General features: G+C 37.2%; 1 protein-coding gene across 1 annotated transcript in view; it reads right to left on the bottom strand.

The window, feature by feature from the left end:
• The window catches only part of LOC108362238 (neuronal acetylcholine receptor subunit alpha-7-like), a 120,891-nt gene that overhangs the window by 66,954 nt on the left and 34,619 nt on the right, over positions 1–19,318 (bottom strand). Inside the window, exon 2 of the mRNA XM_017615141.1 lies at positions 7,802–7,941. Coding sequence (XP_017470630.1) covers positions 7,802–7,941 — 140 coding nt within the window. The remainder of the gene's footprint in view (positions 1–7,801; positions 7,942–19,318) is intronic.

Genomic DNA, 19,318 nt, shown 5'->3' with positions numbered 1-19,318 from the left:
TTCAATCCCACGTTTAAGAGACTTTGTCCACCTAAACAGCGGTAGATAGCCGAAACAACAGCCATTGGTGGGGTAAAAACCGCATAATTCGGCTGTCGTGCGAATGGGTGTCATAGTAGGGTGTCATCGACGTGGGTACCCAAATAGACACCTGCTTGCGGCGGAGCCCTCGGCAAGGCACATCAGAAAGCATCTGTACGAACTGACGGACGAAGTTCAGAGGTTCATAAAACACCCTTTTGCCCCGACAGCATATCGACAGGCTATAAACGGCAGGGAGTCGATGTTGACCAACACTCACTCTCGACCTGTGAATGCTGTTTTGGGCACACAACTACCTGACGTAGACGCGTCAGAGCTTCGTCAGTCTCGGGAGACTTGGAGGACCACAATAGCCCAACTTCGCTCTGGCTACTGCAGTAGATTAAACTCGAAACTGAGTAGATTAGATGCAGATGTGCCCGGCATGCGGAGAAACACCCCACGACAAGAGACATCTCTTCACATGCCACTAAACTCCAGTCAGCTAACGCTTCTGTCCCTACGGACAAACCCAATTGAAGCTGCACGCTTCCTGGATCTCTCGCTTGTTGAGCTTGACGACAACGATCAAGGGAGAAGCCGATGTAGGCAGAGTTGAGTAGCCGCTATAACAACGAAAACAACTTCAATCTCACGGTGGAAAAGGAAGTGACATACGGAAAGCAAGCCTACGATAAATTCGCCTACGCTTCTATCTAAGAAAAATATGAATGTAACAGTCAGCATAATAGCGACACATTGCAATAAAAAATTTCGATTACGTAGTCGGAAACGAACACGAATACGAAGACAAATACAAAGCCGAATATCAATTCTTAAACGAAGTCGAACACGAATCCGAAGTTGAAATATAATACAGAGACAAATACCAAGACGTATACGAAGTCGAATACCAAGCCGAGACTGAATAGGAGTCAAAGGCGAAGTGAAATACGAAGCCGAGTAGACGTCAAATACGAGTACGAAGTCGAATACGAATATGAATACGAAGTCGAGCATAAATACAAATACGAAGTCGAACCTGAAGAGAAATACGAATTCGCATTCGAAGACGAAGATAAAGAGGCGAGTACGGATTCGAATACTAAGACGAACACGAAGTCGAAGACGAAAACGAAGTCTAATACGAAGAAGAATACGTATAAGACCCTTTTCTTACATCTGCCGGCCACATGGACAACATAGGCTCGAATAACAGCCCCGTTTGCTCTGCTATATCCGTCTTCGAAATGGGTCCGGAAAATTCGATTAGACATTAAAGCAGCAATCAAGGGGTTCCAGAGAGGAAACAGATGCAAATCGGGAAAGTGCACCTTCAGATCAGGAAGCAGCTCTGTGCACCATATACATAATTCTTTTGAACGGACAATGTACAAATAATTTATGCGGATCTGTTTTATTTTTCTATTTTTGCCAATTCATTTCGCACTCGCAAACTAACCTTCCGTACCATGCAACTCAGCCTGAAATTGCCAATCGCTAATACAAAAAAAAAAAATACAAAAAACTCACATCTGCCTCATGCCATTTGTTTATCATTTTCTACAGCATCCACATCACTTCCGGCTGGCTGGCCCGGTTTCAATTAGTGCCAACTGACGCTTTTGGCCATTTCCAATTTTCGACAACCATTCAAAATTTTGACTTGTTTGGTTATTGTTTTCTTTGTAATTGGCATTTCGAACAATAATTCATTTTATAGTTTAGCTTTTATTTTGGTGCATGGTGTTTGTAGATTTTTTTAGGATTTTGTTTTTGAAACAAATTTTATATTTGAATACCGTGTAACATTTCCATACATTGACACATGTATACAATTTTTTTCTTCCAGTTCACCAGCGTTTTATTTGGCTTTTGTGCTACAGCTAGTATTTTATTTTGTGAATTTATGGCTTTTCAATTTAGTGCCGTTAGTCGGCCAACAATAAGCAATAGAATATAAATCAAGCATAAGCACACATACATATGTATATAAAAATATTTTGTTCTTATACGTAGTTAAATATTTGTTTCTGTGCATATGTGCTAATAGCTGTGCCTATTTGTTTTTGCAATTCTTTTCCATTTTTCAGCGCATAAAATCTATTATTTGATGCCAAAATTTATTTGTAATACATTTATATACTCGGTTATCTCTTTTTGTAGGTTGAACATTGGGGTGGTCCAAACAAAGTAAAGTCGCAATTTCAATGCTCTCATCTCCTAAGATTGTTCTTTTTTTTTTTGTTTAATCAAATAATATTTAGAGGTCGCTGAAATCGCTCAAAGCTTTCCATGTAATTTATATGAAAAAATAAAATTTTGAAAATCACTATTTTTCAATTGACAAGCTCTTGCCCTCCTCAGTAGACTTCAAAGATTAGTATCCAACTGTTTATTTAACCATTTTTTATTATTAATTATTTCTTATTGGCCCTCCAAAAACCGACAAAAAATACAATAGGGGTATACTCGCAGTCTTGAAATGCCCTTGCACGGTGCACGGTTGGCAAAGCTGTTCCACATGAAAACCGGTTTTTACTGTGCAATCCATGCAATCCGTGCACCGCACGAGGGCTTTGCAAGACTCCGAAAATACCCCTAATGTGTATCATTCTTTGAAGTCTGCTGAAGAGGAAGTAAGTTTGCCGATTGAAAAGTATTAATTTTCAAGGATTGTATACTATTTTTGCCAAACATTTATTTACATGGGAAACTTTGAGCGATCTCTAAATACTTTTTGACAAAAAAAATCGGAGGATATCATTTTCAATATATGTGGAACACTCCTAGCGGGTGAGTGCATTAAAATTCCGGCTTTCATTGCTTTTTGCATGCCGTTTTGGAACAACCTAATGTACATACGTTCTCACCGCAGGTGCACAATAACCTTTTGTTTATGTCGGCCTAACTGGGCGGTCATATTTTTCCTATTTCCCTTTTCAATATAAATTAATTGGTCTCAGTCGACAATAACGGGAGTGTACTACATGCGATTAGCCTCTTGAAAATGATTGGTATTGGCTATACGACAATATGTGACTGTAAAGAAAATCTTATATTGGTTGTATCCCATATTAAATTTAAGAGTTTAGGGTCTACTTTAACTTTTTGTATAACTGCTTTGAAAAGCAAACACAATTCTTGTCTTGTTAGTGCGAAAAATAAAACTGCGGTGCCTATAGCCATAAAAGCTAGAAGCCGTCGGGTATTAAAAGTTTTCAGTAAATATCCTTCTATAGTTAGGCCAGAAAAGTTTAGGTTAGGTAAGGAGCAATCACCGGAAGTTAAGAGACACGAGCCGATTATATATATAATTATGAATTCGGCTAATCTCAATACCCCAGATGTGCGTGATTCCATTTCGTCATCTTTTAGGCAGCACACGGGATCAGGTAATTTATTCAACCTTACTGAGAGCTGTGGCATTGTAAGTGCGAGGAGTGCCCTCGACCGCCTCCTATCTCTGCTTAGCCAGAAGGATCTAGCAAACGCGCAAGTCCTGGTTTTCCCAGCGCCCGCTGAGCTGATATGCGGTGCATCTATCCAGCGATCAAAGTCTGCCCCAGTCACTTTTTGTCTGTTGATAACGCTTTAAGGGCGTTCCCCATAAGGTTACCTTGACCCTGTATCCAAAGAAACCTTATACAAAATTATTCACACGCAACTTAAAGAGAGAGCTGACAGACCTTAACCAGAAGTGCCGCTCCTCCCAACTGCCCTTGAAACTGGGGGCAGAAAAAGCTTTTAGAAACCACTTCGGCGGCGCAGTAATCCGTGCGATCAGGGATCAACTCGAAGTCCTCCAGAGCCCCAGAGTTTACAGACCTTAAACCGGTCAAGTACTCGGTTTCCCTAAGTCTTAGGACTGTTCGCACTGCGGCAGACTTGTCATCGGTGTCGACAACTTTGTTCGAAACAACCAATCTCTTTCCAATAGCTCACTTATAGCAGTATAGGGAGGCCACTGATGCCTTCCTTGCCCTTTCCTCGATGTCCGGCCTCCACGACTGCTTCCTGCCAAGAATACAGCCCAAGTACTTTACCTTGTTAGACAGCTGAATTCGCTAACTTCTAACAGGGGGAAGACCAGGGATTTGATACTTTCTAGAGTGAATAAGACCAGTTCATAAAGGGTACCCAAGTATCTAGCTTTAGCCATGAGTGCAACAGTGTCTGCATAGGCAATTACTCGCGTTTCTCCAACTCCTCTAGTAGATCGTTTGCCATTACGACACAAAGCACAGGTGGAAGGACGCCTCCCTGCGGGGTGCTTCTATTCACAGTGCGAGGCAAGAAAGCGCTGTCCCATATTGCCATGACAGTTCTGTCAAAAAGCAAGTTATGCATATGCCAAATGAGGCTGTCTTCAACCCCTACATTATCAAACGAAATAACTATAGCCTCCCGCAAGAAGATATTAAAAGCCCATATTTTATACATATCTCAAGCGGACTGTTATAGAGTTTGAGGTTAGTTTGAATGTGCTCCACAAGGCTGATATCACCACAGCATAGAAAATGTGACACGTGAGTTGAGGAATTGTGCAGCATGCGATGTTGTTACGGTTGTCTGTAGATATTGCATAATTTGGTATAGGACTCGTGAATTGGATGGAGACTCCGACAATTTTCCTCCAGGTCCATACCATCGGTAAACAAATTGCTATCCACCAAAGAGAAAGTAGGAGGATAAAGGACGGTAAACTAAAAAACAATTCTTTGAGCGCCTTTAAAAGTCATACCAAAATTGTCTAAGTGACGACATTAAAATCACACTGACAACTCAAACACCAGGGTACAAGAGAATATTGCCAAATAGGAAAATTCAGCATTCATCCGACAACGGAGAGAAGCTGATCGACGGCGTCGCGGCACGGAACATGGTAGTATTATAGAAGCAACAGACAACAGCATCGAAACATCAACGAAGCCGCTTGGATGTCCCCTTTTGAAATAATGAAGAGCCAAGTTCATCATATTGTGATGGATGGAATATGCGGTCCGAGCATTCTTGTTGCGCGTTCTATCCGAGGAGCCAACATCTCACTCGGATTACTACCATGTGTCAGATAAGGACCTCTGGCAATGAACAACGTTGCGTCAGGCAATGCGACGAAAGTTCTACGTCGAGGCACTGCAGTCACAACAGAAGGGGAGAAATTTCGCTATCGACTCGACAATCTTTCTTAAATAAGACCGGGTATAAATGAGCATTGGGAATCCATCTCCCAAACGTTTATTGCCGCTGCAGAAAAGGTAGCTGGCTACGCAGGAACAACTGCTCTGACGAAGAGTGCCAATTGATGCTACAGAGAAATACGAGGCCACTCGACGGCAAATAGCTATGAGGGGAGACGTCCATACAAAAATAGAAAGAGAGGAAAAAGACGTGAGTGCAAATTTCTTAAGACAAGAATGCTGGTTCGAAAATTCGACTGAAAATATGGCAGCAATCAAATGGTTTTAGGGCCGGGCTGGTTTTTGCAGAGACACACGATGGGTCGATGGGAATAGATGTCCAGAGTACACTTGAGTTCTGTAGGAAACACCATTTAACGCATTTGATGGCACATCGACGGCGCGTTTGATGAAGAAGAACCCAGACTAAAGTATAGGAACGAAGCTACAGGGACGACTTTTACTCGAAATTGGCCATGCAGATGGTTTACTGTCTGGCGGAGGAGAGCTAGTAGGGCGCATGTATCAATTATTAAGAGAAATTCGGTCTAACGAATACATCCCCGATGATTGGAATCTGAGAGTACCGGCGACGTGTACTGCCGAATACGAAGAAGGAGGAGGCTTTTAAGAAGAGAAAGCTTACATTGTTACGCAGTCAAAACTTACTGCCTAGAATAGGGGATGTAAAAGTGCCAATTCAGTTGATTTGCTAACAAATGTAAGGAGCCATCAACAATGTCTTTAAGTACATAAAGCAGGTAAACGCAGAGCTTTTTAAACTGAATAGTCTGAATAGCAATCCGGCATAAAAATGTAGCGGTTTCGATCCCTTACAGTAATGGTATGCCAGGTATTGAAAAGTAATTAAATTTCATAAAATTTTTTTTGTTTTAAGATTCTTCTTATTTCGTTATAGGAAAATTTAAATGTAACCGCGCAATAATCGTTGTTAGTATTAAAAAAAAAAAAAAAAAAAAAATATTCCGACGAACTGATAACCTCCTCCTTTTTTGGAAGTCGGTTAAAAATGATATGCGTTTACGCATACGCTGACTTGCTCTAATTGCCGTCAATTATTTTGTTCCCTTCAGCGAAGCAAATGACCAAAAGGTTAAAAGCTCGTTGGCTTGGAAATAGTTGGTGAATTGGCGTTATGCGAAATTGAATTAAATGAGGCGTATGTTTTGAAATCTCAGCATATGCTGTCAGCGAATATAACAAATGTTCAGAGCAGTCTGCTTATTATCATTTCAAGCGTATGGAAAATATTAAAATAAATTAATTTTTTAAAGAAAATGTGACTCAACTTAACATAATAGTAAGGTGTTAAAAAATAAAAGAAAATAGAAAAATTGTAAATTTAATTAAGTAAAAAAAAAATGTCAACAAAAATTAAAATTTGTTTGTGAAATGCCGTTATTCTACTCGACATTAAATGGCGAAAATTTGATTGACGCTAACCAAAAGTTGTACATTGGAAAAACACCCTTATCACTACTTTATGCCGTATTTCCACTGGGCACTAAATGACAAAAACATTTATAAAAAATTTGGACAATACCACAAACACAGTGTCACGTTGAAAAACAAAAATTATTGAGTATTCATTTGAATGCCTAGTGGAACCACGTCATTACTATTAACGCTCATTAGGTTTGTTTCCGCATGGAGTTTTTTGAATGGCACAAATTTCTCGTCATTTAAAAGTTAGTAATAATTCGGCATAACATTGAATGTTGGTTAAAAGTAATATTTGCGTATATTTTATTTAGTATTTCTTTATTATTTAATATTTTTTAGCTTTTCTTATTAATTTTTGTTAGTAATTTTTGTCATAAAAAACACACTGCAGACGAAAAGAAACGTTTAATACCACATAGAAATATTAACAGTTATTTCATAAGAAACAGCGCTTTTAAAAAAGAAGAAAATACAAAAAAATTAAAAGTTTTCCAATAACTTGAATTTGTTTTGCCTTTCGAAAGACAACTAAAAGTTAGTGATTTTGAGCAAATTGTGTGACGAAATAGCCCGAAAGAGATTTAAAAAAAAAAAAAAAAAAACGACTAAAAAGTAGGACATCAATGCTAAAATAAAGTCACTTTTCATTTTTTTCTTCAATAAATACTTAGAGACCTGCCAGATAAAATTTAAATTTTTATTTGATCTTAGCATAAATAAATAACAACACAAAACGTAAATATTATTTTCAACGGGTACATGTCACTTACCAAATTTAACCACGCATTTGTGGTCAGAATCTGATTCTTTTCGTCCTATAAAAAATTTTAGACGCATTAATGTATTTCAAACTAGTTTTTTTTCTTTTATTAACTTGAAAATCAAAAAAACATTTTTTTTTATTTCTTGTTAAACAATTTGCCTCCGTTTTGGCCTTTTGTCATCTATGCAGTTGTATTTTGTGTTTATTAACCTTTATTTGTGTTTGTTGAAAAATTTGCTATATTTCATTTGATTTTTTTTTTCTTTTTAAAACGATTATTTTTTGTTAGTTTTTAAAAAATAATTAGTTTTTCAAAAACAAAATGTTGTCTCTTTTATGTGTGTTGTGCAATTTTGGATTTCCAAACACTTACCACATCAATAATCTGTTGCAGTGTTAGGCCGAATTTGACTTCTAGCGGTTCCGATTCGTTCGCTACGGGTCGTTCGAGTGTATTATAGGTGGATAGAAGATGGTTAAGTAGACGTTTTTCGTGTGGTCCTTGGCAGCTTTCTGGAAATGAAAAACGATAGAAAAAGGTTTTTAGAAAATATGCCCTAAAAACGAGCACACAGTAGATAGTATGCAGATAGTTGTACAAGTGAACAATTATATACATATGTATTTCATAACTAGGCGCTTCTATTCGTTAATAATTTAATGACGTATGTATATTTACGTATTTTATATTCGTATTTTATATGCGGGGAGAAAAATTGTTTCCTAGAAATGGTATTGACTTCTTTAAAATCAATATTTTTCGATCGGGAAAGTTTGTTTATCTTCAGGCGCTCAAATTTAAGAACCTTTAGAAACTATTGCTAGAGTTAAAAATTTGTTTAACTTCAGAGGTTAGGTAGATCTGTTTAAATTTTTGTTTGGATTTTTAAGCTTGATGGAGTACATTTTAATCCAGCTCGAAAAGTGGAATAATTGCAAGGAATAATGCAGTGAAGAAGGTTAGGTTATGTTGGGAGGGCGTGTGTGGAATATTTATTCTGTACTTTCACTCGGAGACAGAATTGTCCATTGCGAGTGCCCCCTTTAAGCGAGTGTCTGGAGGAAATATCTAGATACCCATAATCGAGAGAGTAGCTTCAAGGTACTATTTTACTGAACTAATTACTATAATGAAGCCAAGGAGATCCAAGAGTTCCACCTCCTTTATATCGCCCAGAATGTTGAAGAGGCATGAACCCAAATGCTTGAGGCGCTCGGTCTGTAGCACTGTAGCTTAATTTTCATCACGGCAGCTTCTGTAGGGCGTACTTGTTGGTATCGCCATCGTTGAAGAATTGGTGCTTTAGCACAGTGTCCTGCGATGAAACCGGTCAAGGCCTTTACTGAAGACCTTTTGAGGCTCAGTAAGTTCTTCGTCTTTTTCCTACTAAGCCGCGATCATAATAACTCTGTGATCTCACAGTCTTCGCGTTTGTTTCACAAGTCATTAGTCGCGGCCATGGTGTACTCCTCTATTTTCCTAACGTGATTACTAAACGGTGGTAGTACGTAGCTATCCGCTTCTTCTGTTGGCCACTCTGAGCAATTCCCATTTCGCCATTTCTATGTGATTCCCGATTTTACTATTTTTGATCCTCTCCGGTCTCTTGTTCCATCTTTGAACCATCAGTGTAGATGGGTATACCTCCCTTTGCTACTTACTGTCAGTCCTGCAACCTATTCTATTTGTTTCCCCGAATGTCGACAGAGAAAAAGTGGGTTCTAGTAACCAATACCAGTTCTGCCTTGGAGCGGTTAACCTCAATCTATTTTGGCTGGCCCATTTAGATATATCACCCAGTCACCCTCCATTAGTTCACTTATCGTTGATGAGTGATGAGCATCACTAAATCGTCGGCATAGGCGACAACCCCTATTCTCCTAGTTTTAATAATTCCCAGAAGTTCGCCACTAACAGCTATAGGAGAGGGGATAGCACACCCCCTTTAGGCGTGCCACTGGTGGCATTCCTTCTCACCGGTCCCGTGTTTATGGTCGCGTTGATTACTCTGCTCTTGAGCATTGAGCCAATTCATGTCTATATGGTACTTGGGAAGTAGTAAAGATATTACCTTGGTGGAAAAAGCCAATTAGTACGTAGGAGCACTATGAATTTTAAGTTTTGTGTAAATCTTATGCTTATACTTTCTTCTAAATAAACATATGTATGCACACTAGGGTGGTCCAAAAATGTATGGGAGAAAAGCAAAATCGGAAATTTAATGCTCTCACCCCCTAGGATTGTTCTATACCGAAAAAAGTATACCCCTGTTTTTTTATTTTAAAATCAAAATATATTTAGAGGTCGCTCAAAGCGCTCAAAGTTTCCCATGTATTTTGTATGGGGAAAAAATACTTTTCGTAGAAATGGCATAAAATCCATGAAAATCAAAATTTTTCAATCTGAAAACTCTGCTTCTCTTCAGAGGACTTCAGAGAATAATGCCCAATTGTTTATTTAAACGTTTTTTAATTTAAACAATTTTTTCTTTTTTTCGTTTGTATATTTCTGTTTGTATATTTGATTTTTTTTGGGATATTTCGGAGACCCTTAAAAAATAGTTAAAATTAAAAAATGTTTAAATAAACAATTGGGCATTATTCTGTGAAGTCTTTTGAAGAGAAGCAGAGTATTCAGATTGAAAAATTTTGATTTCCATGGATTCTATGCCATTTCTACGAAAAGTCTTTTTTTCCCCATACAAAATACATGGGAAACTTTGAGCGCTTTGAGCGACCTCTAAATATATTTTGATTTTAAAATAAAAAAACAGGGGTATATTTTTTTCGGTATAGAACAATCCTAGGGGGTGAGAGCATTAAATTTCCGACTTTACTTTTTTTTGGACCACCCTAATGTACTCACATATGCACGAGCATGCATCATTTCAACCAACACATTGGCAGCAGTTCCATAGTATAGGAGTTTTTCTTGAAAGCAGCCTACTGCAGTAGAACACACAGCTAGGCACAAGTTGTAATCATAACAAATATTTTCATAAAAGAAACTCATACCAAATATTAGCTTTGTTTTCGTTTTTTTTTTTTTTAATTTGACGAGGGTATGATTCACTTCATTTCAATACGAAGGTCAAATGTAAGTGCCGTAAGAGTTTGTTGAGTGGATACTTGGGAAGACGTGCCTTATTATTTTTCCTCATTTCTTACAAAAAAATATAGAAAAATAAGTAATGGCGTTCTGAGAACATTCGCCAAAATTATTTTTGCTGCGGAATGCAAACAAAAAAAGAAATACATAAAATGCAACGAAATTTAATATGAAAAATGACAAGAGTAATAATCATATTTGGGAAGAAGCGGCAAAGCTGTGCATACAGTTACTAATGAGCAACAAAATATTAAATTATAAACAAAGAAGTACAGTAGAAAGACGATTATGTAATTCAAACTTAACTCTTACCAGTTATCAATCTTAGACGAGAATCGATTCTTGCAGCAAAATTTTTGCATTCATCCTGTTCAAAAAAGTTAAACCAATAAAACCCGCCCGCAGGCCCCCTTTAAAGATCCTTATTGCACCTTGTGACATTAAATAGTACACACAAAAATTCCAAAATATATTCTCGAACCCATGGGCCAAATATAGTTAAACTACGCTTTTAGTTTTTCTCTCTGACGTCAGGATTTCGTTAAAAAAAAATCCGTGCAACGTAGAAAAGCATTATGGATATTAAATTAAAGAAAAAATTCTGTACAATTAAAGCCAACTAAACTTTTTGATACATAAGGTGTACGATTAGGTGTAGAAAATGTCCATTTAAGTTCTATCCTTGAATAACCTTGAAATTTTGCACTAATTATTTTTGCAAAAATTATAAGGACTCAATAATACACACTTGATCACATACTCGAATTTTGTCCTTCTAAATTTATTATCTTAAAAAAATAAAATTAATCAAAAATGCATTTTTAATACCTATTCATCCTTGCAAACCAAAAATTTTCATATTTGTTGTTCTACATTACACTGAATTTTTTAAATAATTGTTGGAATCAATCATCAAAGTGTTTCTAAGAAAAAAATTCTGGCGCCAGAGAGAAAAACTAAAAATGCAGTTTTACTATATTTGGCCAATAGTTTTGTGAGTATGTTTCGAAATTTCTTTGTTTTTGTCAATCGATTGCGGGGAAAAAAGTATGCAGTAAGAGCAGGTATGTACATCTCCAGCGTCAGTGCTCGGTACAGCATTGTGGAATGAATGTACAATGGTGCAATGGTCTGCTGGCTTCGCTGAAGTTATTGTGCTGGTTGTGCTGACTGAACACTTGAAAAATATTGAGATAAAAGCGAAGACGGCGCCAGCGATGCCCAGCAGAAGAATGGGCAGTATAGACTTATGCATGGCGTCAGAAAAAAACCGAATAGGCCACCACACTGAGAAGATCCTTTTTCACCCTAACATACAGATAAAGATCAACTATTTACATTATTGGTAATCGTAGCCCATTGGATGTAACTGATCCCTTGAGAAAGACCTTAAAACTAAATACATATAACCCGCATTCTAAAATGGTTAGTCTAACATTGTGCACAAGTCCTACACTTGTAAACATAACCTATCTGAAAAAAGAAACATCCGGCACACAAAAGGGGAAAACTTTACTCTTAATAGAAGATAAACAGAAAGTTGAACGTCTTTAATGGGTGAATGCAATTTTTTAAGTTTGAGGGAAATGCAATATTTTGCTGTCCAAGATGAAACGCCGGCTACAAACATCCGCTTAAGAGCCGTCGGGATAATTTGTGCTGGCGTAATTATCAGCTGTACCACTTTAAGGGGTTTTACTGTAAAACAATAGAATGTTATGCAGTCCCACGGTAATGCAATTGGCATAGCACAAAGTCGAAAATAATATATATTTTTTTTTAACTCACACAAAACAAAACTCAGCAGCCAAGTTTCATAATTATAATTTGGCAGTTAAAGCAGCACTTTGTTAATTGCAAACTGGACACATAATTATGTGCAAATATGTTTTAAATGAGTTTGCAGAAGACGAGCGTAAAACAGGAAACAACAATGCAACTGGGGAAAGGAGGGAAAGGAACAAAATTTTAGTGAAAAATGTCATAATTTGCTGCGCCACTTTAGCTGAACGAAGAGTTAATGACAAAGTTAACATTTCCATGCAAACATATTTTTTGAAATATAGGCAGCTAACGCGAAAAAAAACATGCTATTTATGTATGTACATATGTATAAGAAGTTGCGTAGCAGGGCGGATATTCCAAGGTATTCAACGTAACTAAGGGTACATTGAGGCGAAAGTAGTCTCGTACAAGCGGAAAGGGAATGGTAAGATTCCATAACTACTACATATATATGGGGCGTTCCATACCAAAATGAATGGGGTTCACACTTCATGTGTTTGATTTGTTTTACATTTTTAGGGTTGATGGATAAACATAAATAATAAATAAATATGAAATTTGAGCTTGATTGATATACTTTTTAAAACTTTACAGCACAAAAACAAATCGATTTTATAGTTTTCCAAATATCTCGAGAACGGAGTGAGGAAAAAATTTGAAATAAATAACACATATACACATAAAAAATCTCTATGAAAAGAAATATTTTTAAAATCGTTTTCTTGAAAAATTTTTCACGTGCAAATTCTTTGATAAAGGGTGCACTCTATAATAATTTGAGTTATGATTTTTTTTTACACCGAAGTTGAGTAAAATGAGTACATTACAAATTTACGACGGCTGACGGCTTTTGCACTTTTTTCTTATGGAAGAATACGCGTAATACCGTTTTCCAAGAAAATTGCAATCGCTTAAAACTGCATACTGAAAAAAATTCTAAATAAAATTTAAAAAATTTGTAAATTCGTAATGTACTCGTCTTGCTCAACTTTGGCGTAAAAAAATGTATGTATGTATATGTAAAATCTATAAAAAGCCGGGACCGAATATAATCGTTAATGTGAAGGATTCTTATTTTAAAATCATTNTTTTTTCGATCGTGTTCTAAACGTTATTTTCAGATTTCCAATTTTTAGATCATACAATTTTTAAATCGGCTGTAAACTCTTTTACATTGGTTTAATTGGTCTTTTATATTGGTTTAAAAAATAAAGTAATGGCGTTCGGAGCCGGCGCTGAACTAAAGTTTGTCACTTCTGTGCGACTAGCACAGGACAAATTGCAGAAGGTCGGTCAAATACTTGAATAAAATGTGAGCGATTTTTTTTGTTTTCAGGTTTTTCTTTAACGTTACACATTAGCACCAGGTTCGTAAAATCAGTGCATTCAACTGCTAATTTAACAACTGAGGAAAGTAAGTATACGATGGAAAATGGATTAGCTTTGTACTGCTTAAATAAGAGCAACTGGCATCGCGAACTCCGGCAGAAGCTTTCTCACACCACTAATTAGAAATTACTTAGCATTAAGGTGCCTAACCGCAGCGATAACCTATCGATATATATCATTGACAGGATTACCGATAACTATAGTCGATAAAAGTATCGATTTCAACATATATATCGAACAAAATTAAAAGAATGCCGAACTCCGTTTTTGTTATCTTGTTTTTTTTTCTTTGTATCTAGTCTGTAAGATGAAAATTTCGTTTAAAAAGGAAATGATCGTCGATTCCAAATCGATGGCTGAGTGGAAGATCGGCCTATCTCTGCAGCCAGTTCGAAAACGCCCTATCTGAGAAAAATTTTCAACAACGCTTTATCTCAGAAAACTTTTCAAGAATGCCCTACTTTAGAATTTGATTGAAAAACGCCCTAGCTTAGTATTTGGTTGAAGAACGCCCTATCTCAGGTTATTTTCAATATATTTTTGTTTGAGATAGGGCATTTTTGAACCGAATTCTGAGATAGGGTGTTTTTCAATAATATTCTGAAATAGGACGTTTTTCAATCAAATTCTGAAGTAGGGCATTCCAGAAAAGTTTTCTGAGATAGGGCGTTTTCGAACTGGCTGCCGAGATAGGTCGATCTTCCACTCAGCCATCGAAATATTCCTGGGAAGGTGCAGCGCAAAAAAAGCTGCTTTTAGAGATAAAATAAATAATGCATAAAAAACTTCTTATGGTTAACTTTAGAGCTTTTCAGGCGTATTTAATAGAAAATATGTAAGGTGGTTGTGGCAAATAATTGAATAGAGAGGGCGCAAAGTTGATCGAAACCCCAAAAATCGTTTAAAAAATATAATAAATATTTTTGTTTTATTTCATGATTTTTTCGTTTTTACAGTTTCTACTTAATAATATCGAGCCCTAACCGCCAAAATAACGTAAGCGACATTTTTTTCAAAATTTTCTTTTTGATGCTGAAATGCATCTAGACTCTCTAGGAATATTTCTGCATCAAAAAGAAGATTTTGAAAAAAAATTGCGCTTACGTTATTTTGGCGGTAAAGGCTCGATATGTTAATCACTTTTTTTGATTTAACGTTTTTCAATAAAAAGAAATGATGAAAAAACTCGAATGCTTATTATGTAATTATTTACTAGATTGCCATCACCCGTCTCGCTGAGTCTACACATGAAATTTCTGCGTGCGTCTCACACCCATATTGTGATGCATAATTATATATTGTCGCTTAAAGTACAAAACCGCGTAACTGACATTTGCTCTTTGCTCAATTTTTATCTATTCGTCCTGAAATATACTAGCCAGAAATGCGATTGCTTTATAAAAAAAGAGAACCATTTTGAAATATGAGTGTTTTTACCCTCAAGAAAATAATTTATGCAACTTCACGTACGCGGTTTTGTACTTTAAACGCCGATATATATTTGAATAACCTAATTGCCATTATTTAAAATGAATTTGATTTTTCAAAAAGGTGGAAACCCTACTACACGTTAGGGTTGTAAATTACAATGAGACTATCGATGTTTGAAGAATCGATGTTTCGAAAAATTACATCGATGGTAGCTCGATGTATCGATTTAAAACATCGATGTTTTTACCGATGTTTTGAGGAAGGCTTGTTGCTTTCATTAAATTCGACTTTTCAAACAGGTGGCAACTCTTTTAATTATCTTTTAAACATTTTTAAGCCACTTCCATTTGACACCCATTTTGTAATACAAACAAATTCAAACAAATAAATTATTCCTTTAATTCAAATTGAATTTGATTTACTAAACAGGCGGCAGCTCCCTTCCATGGATAAATAAAGTTAGGAGCATTTTGAAAAAGCGGTATATTCTCGGAGCACTTCCAAAACACTCCGCCTTAATTACCTTCGTATGATTTAAGGAGCCCTTTTAACTAAATCATAGGCGAATAGGGCAGTCTGCACGGAGGCTTTGCGGATTATTTGAGAGAGCGTCTTAAGACTTCAAAATCACCAATTTAAGGAGCCCTAAAACACACACTTTTTTCACATTTTCCTTTGGGACCTTTTCGGAGCCTCAATGTCTATATTCACAAATATATCGATAACTTTATCGATAAATATCTAAACACGGTAGTAGTAGTCATGTTAAAACTGTGCCGACAAATGACATAAATGGATGAAAAAAAGAATTTAGTATGCTTATAAGCAACCTGTTTCATAACTAAGAAAACTCAGACAATTTTGTTTCTTTTTTCAAGTAAAGTGTTATGCAAATATTTCATACAAAAACGTGTCTTAGTTAAAAACAAACAAACAACAAACGGCAAAACATTTAATGAGCGCTCAACGCCGCCTATTTCGAATATAAGCCATGTCAACTTATGTACATATGTACATACATGCTTATGTAAACACTTACAATGTCAGTTCAACAAAGTCATTAGTGTTATGCACATGTTTACTATTTACACATCCTTTGTGCCCAATTACGCGCTTGATTAGCTAACTGTGAGCGAAACAAAATCTTTGTTCAATTCGATGTATGCCGTTCAGTGCAAAGCTCAACAACAGCAGCGAAATGCCAATTTGAACCAATAAAAAAAAGAGTAAAACCGAATTGGCAAAAATTTCCTAGTACATACCATTGGTGAAAGTGGCAAGGCTTTTGCTTTGAGCAAATATTAGCGACGCATTGCATTAGTGCGTATTTTTTGCACGTGTATGAAGGACACTGTTATAAGTGACTACTTAGCAGACTCGTGGTGCTTGTGTATGTACCAACAAAGAGTGCATGTGAATGCAGTTGACAATTGGCTAGTAGCACGGCTGACCGACCACCTGTCATACATTGTCATGGTAGCCTACCTTTTGTGCAACGTGCATGTTATGTGCCAATTTTCATTGCAATGTCGCAACTTTGATTTAACGGTCTTGAATCACTGCGGTGTTGCTGTGACCATTTTTCGTGGCCAGAAATAGCTGTCACTACAGCTTACTTTATCTAATCAGTTTTATGTGCGCCTACTCTTGCGTTGCTTTAGCGTTCGATGCTCAGTATACATAAATATTAAAAGCGGTAGCCCCTCGGCTGTCAAAAGCAGTATTTTATGCCTACTAGTAGAGTAGTAGTAGTATGACCCCAATTAGGCCGGCCATATCATCTGCATAGACCTGGGCGTATATAAATATTACCAATTACCAAGCACCAGAGAAAGCACATCTCCCCGAGGACAGCTCTAATGAGCTCCGCACTTGCCATGTTGACGACCTTCTGTCTGAATCATAGCGAAGCTTTGTGCCAGCATTGAGCGAATCCAATTTACCAGCACAGAATATACTCCATGATTTAGAGCCAGCCGATTTGTAAATGCTATCTAGGCTGGCATTGTCAAATGCGCCCTCAACGTCTATAAAAGTGCCCATGGAAAATTCTTTCTTAGTGATGACATTAATAGCTCTAGCAACCATATTTTGCAGAGCCCTTTCACCTCCTGATAGGCATACGAATGCGTAACTCAACCAATCCCAACTTACTTTTCAGCATGTAGGACCTTATGCTACTGGCCCTGAAACTTTTAGGGCTAATAAATTCATACTTATAAACTTTAAGGATAAAGGCGCCATCAACTAGTCTTCATGATTAGGTAATCCTAATTTCTTGGTATTTTTTCTAGTAAAAATTTATGCAACAGATGTTTATTTAGTATATAAACTTCTAACTCCAATTTTTATGCTATTTTGATATGAAATAAAGCCTGCTATCCCTTTGTTGTTTATAACTTAAAACCTTAGCGAAAAAAAAAATAGTTTTTATGTGGTCAATATATAGTGTTTACAAGGGGACCAAAGTGGTATTTACAAATTTTGAAAGTAGTGCGTAGTTACTACTTAACGATGCTTTTCCGCTCTCCTGGAAAATTTAACTAAAAAGAGTTAGCAGCTTTTATCGCGGTGGCGGCGATATACGAAATTCTAGCGAATTTGTAGTATAGCTACTTTTGGGCACAGTTTATATGGGGACGTTCCACCGCCGTCTCTTCGGCTGTCGAGAAGGTCGAGAATTGTATTTTCTCCTCCTGTTTTTGTAAACGATGTTCGAAAATTTTCCCACTAATTCCTCTGTATTGCCGATTTCCAGCCAAATAATCACGAGCGCAGCCAATTGATCTTTTCGCTAGCAGCCGGCTGTGCCCATTTACGCTCGAGAAGTGCATTTCTCATGTGTCAACATAATTGTCTGTCAGTTTTGGCAGCGGAAAGCGTCAACGAAATACATTCGCATGCTGATGAATGGTTACATATCAGCGTGACAGCGATGGCGGCTATGGTGTTGAATGTCCCTAGAGCAGGATGTCCGCAAGATACGTACATACATATGTATGAATGTATGTATGTATGCATAGAAATCCGTAAATGCATATGAAGATTTGAAGGCGAATGCCAATGCATTAGTGCTGCGGTTACTGTTCACACTATTGTTATGAATTATGCAAATATGTGCACGCATTCGTAAGTGTATTGTGGTGCACTTCGTTCGCTTTCAGTAAAGGTTTGTTTGTAAATGTCGCAGCACTGCTGATGACTGTCCAATGCTTGCTTACGTGTGGGCATCCACTGACAAATGGTGTTGAAAACAATAACGGTTGGCGTGGTGACGGTGGCGTAATGGCTGTTGAAAATGTTGACAGGCTTAGTGAATTTTGAGAAATGCCAATATTTGATGGAACTGTGTGGCGAAACTTGCGCTAAATGAGCGCAGAACTGGCAGTGAACTGAAAATGTTTGATTGAAAATAATTGTTGTAGCAGGCATGTCAAAATATAGCCAAGTTGTTAAAAGCTTAGAAAAACTTAGGTCCGGTTTCACCAACCTAACTAAACTTGAACTGAAGTTCTGGTTGAGAAAGATCTTAGCTAAGATCAGTTTTAGATTTTGCTCAAATTTAAGTTTCACAATGCATACTTACATAAGTATGGAAAATATTTAATTCAGAAATATGGTAGCACCGCACGTGTTCCTCGGACTAGAACTAGTAAAACTGTCAAAAAATAAAAATTCGCTCAGAGCGAGAGAGACTTTCCATCAACCTGAAATTCAGGCTACCGGATCACTTTAGCGTTGCCCAAGCAGAGTTAGCCGCAATAAAGGAGGCTTCGGATGGGTTGCTCACTAACGTAACATATTTTAAAGAGGTGAATATCTATTACGACAGCCAAGAAGGTACCAAGGCTCTTGGCTCCTTGTTGATTCGTTCGTAAACAGTGAGGTATTGTTTGACTTATCGCCCGCATCGTATAATTACGTTAGTATGCTTCGTAGCTAAATCTAAGGTTACTGCATGGCCGATGAGCTGGCAAGACCTTGAGGTATTCCTTCCGGTAAGGGAAAATCTGACCTCATGCAGTCTACATCTGGACAGATGGGCGTTGAGTCAGCTCAGCGTTCAGTGGGCGAAGACCTTGAAACGCAAGGTGGCTAAATCCTTCTGGCCACATGTAGACCGAGGGTGATCCTGGGAGCTCTTGAGACTAAGAAATTTACGCCTCTCACTATTGG

Source organism: Rhagoletis zephyria, unplaced genomic scaffold (assembly GCF_001687245.7).
Source record: "Rhagoletis zephyria isolate East Lansing unplaced genomic scaffold, Rhagoletis_zephyria_1.1 Rzeph_scaffold_00966, whole genome shotgun sequence".
NCBI classification, from domain to species: domain Eukaryota; kingdom Metazoa; phylum Arthropoda; class Insecta; order Diptera; family Tephritidae; genus Rhagoletis; species Rhagoletis zephyria.
Note: the sequence above shows the minus strand (reverse complement) of the source record. Positions and strands in the feature narration are given on the sequence as shown.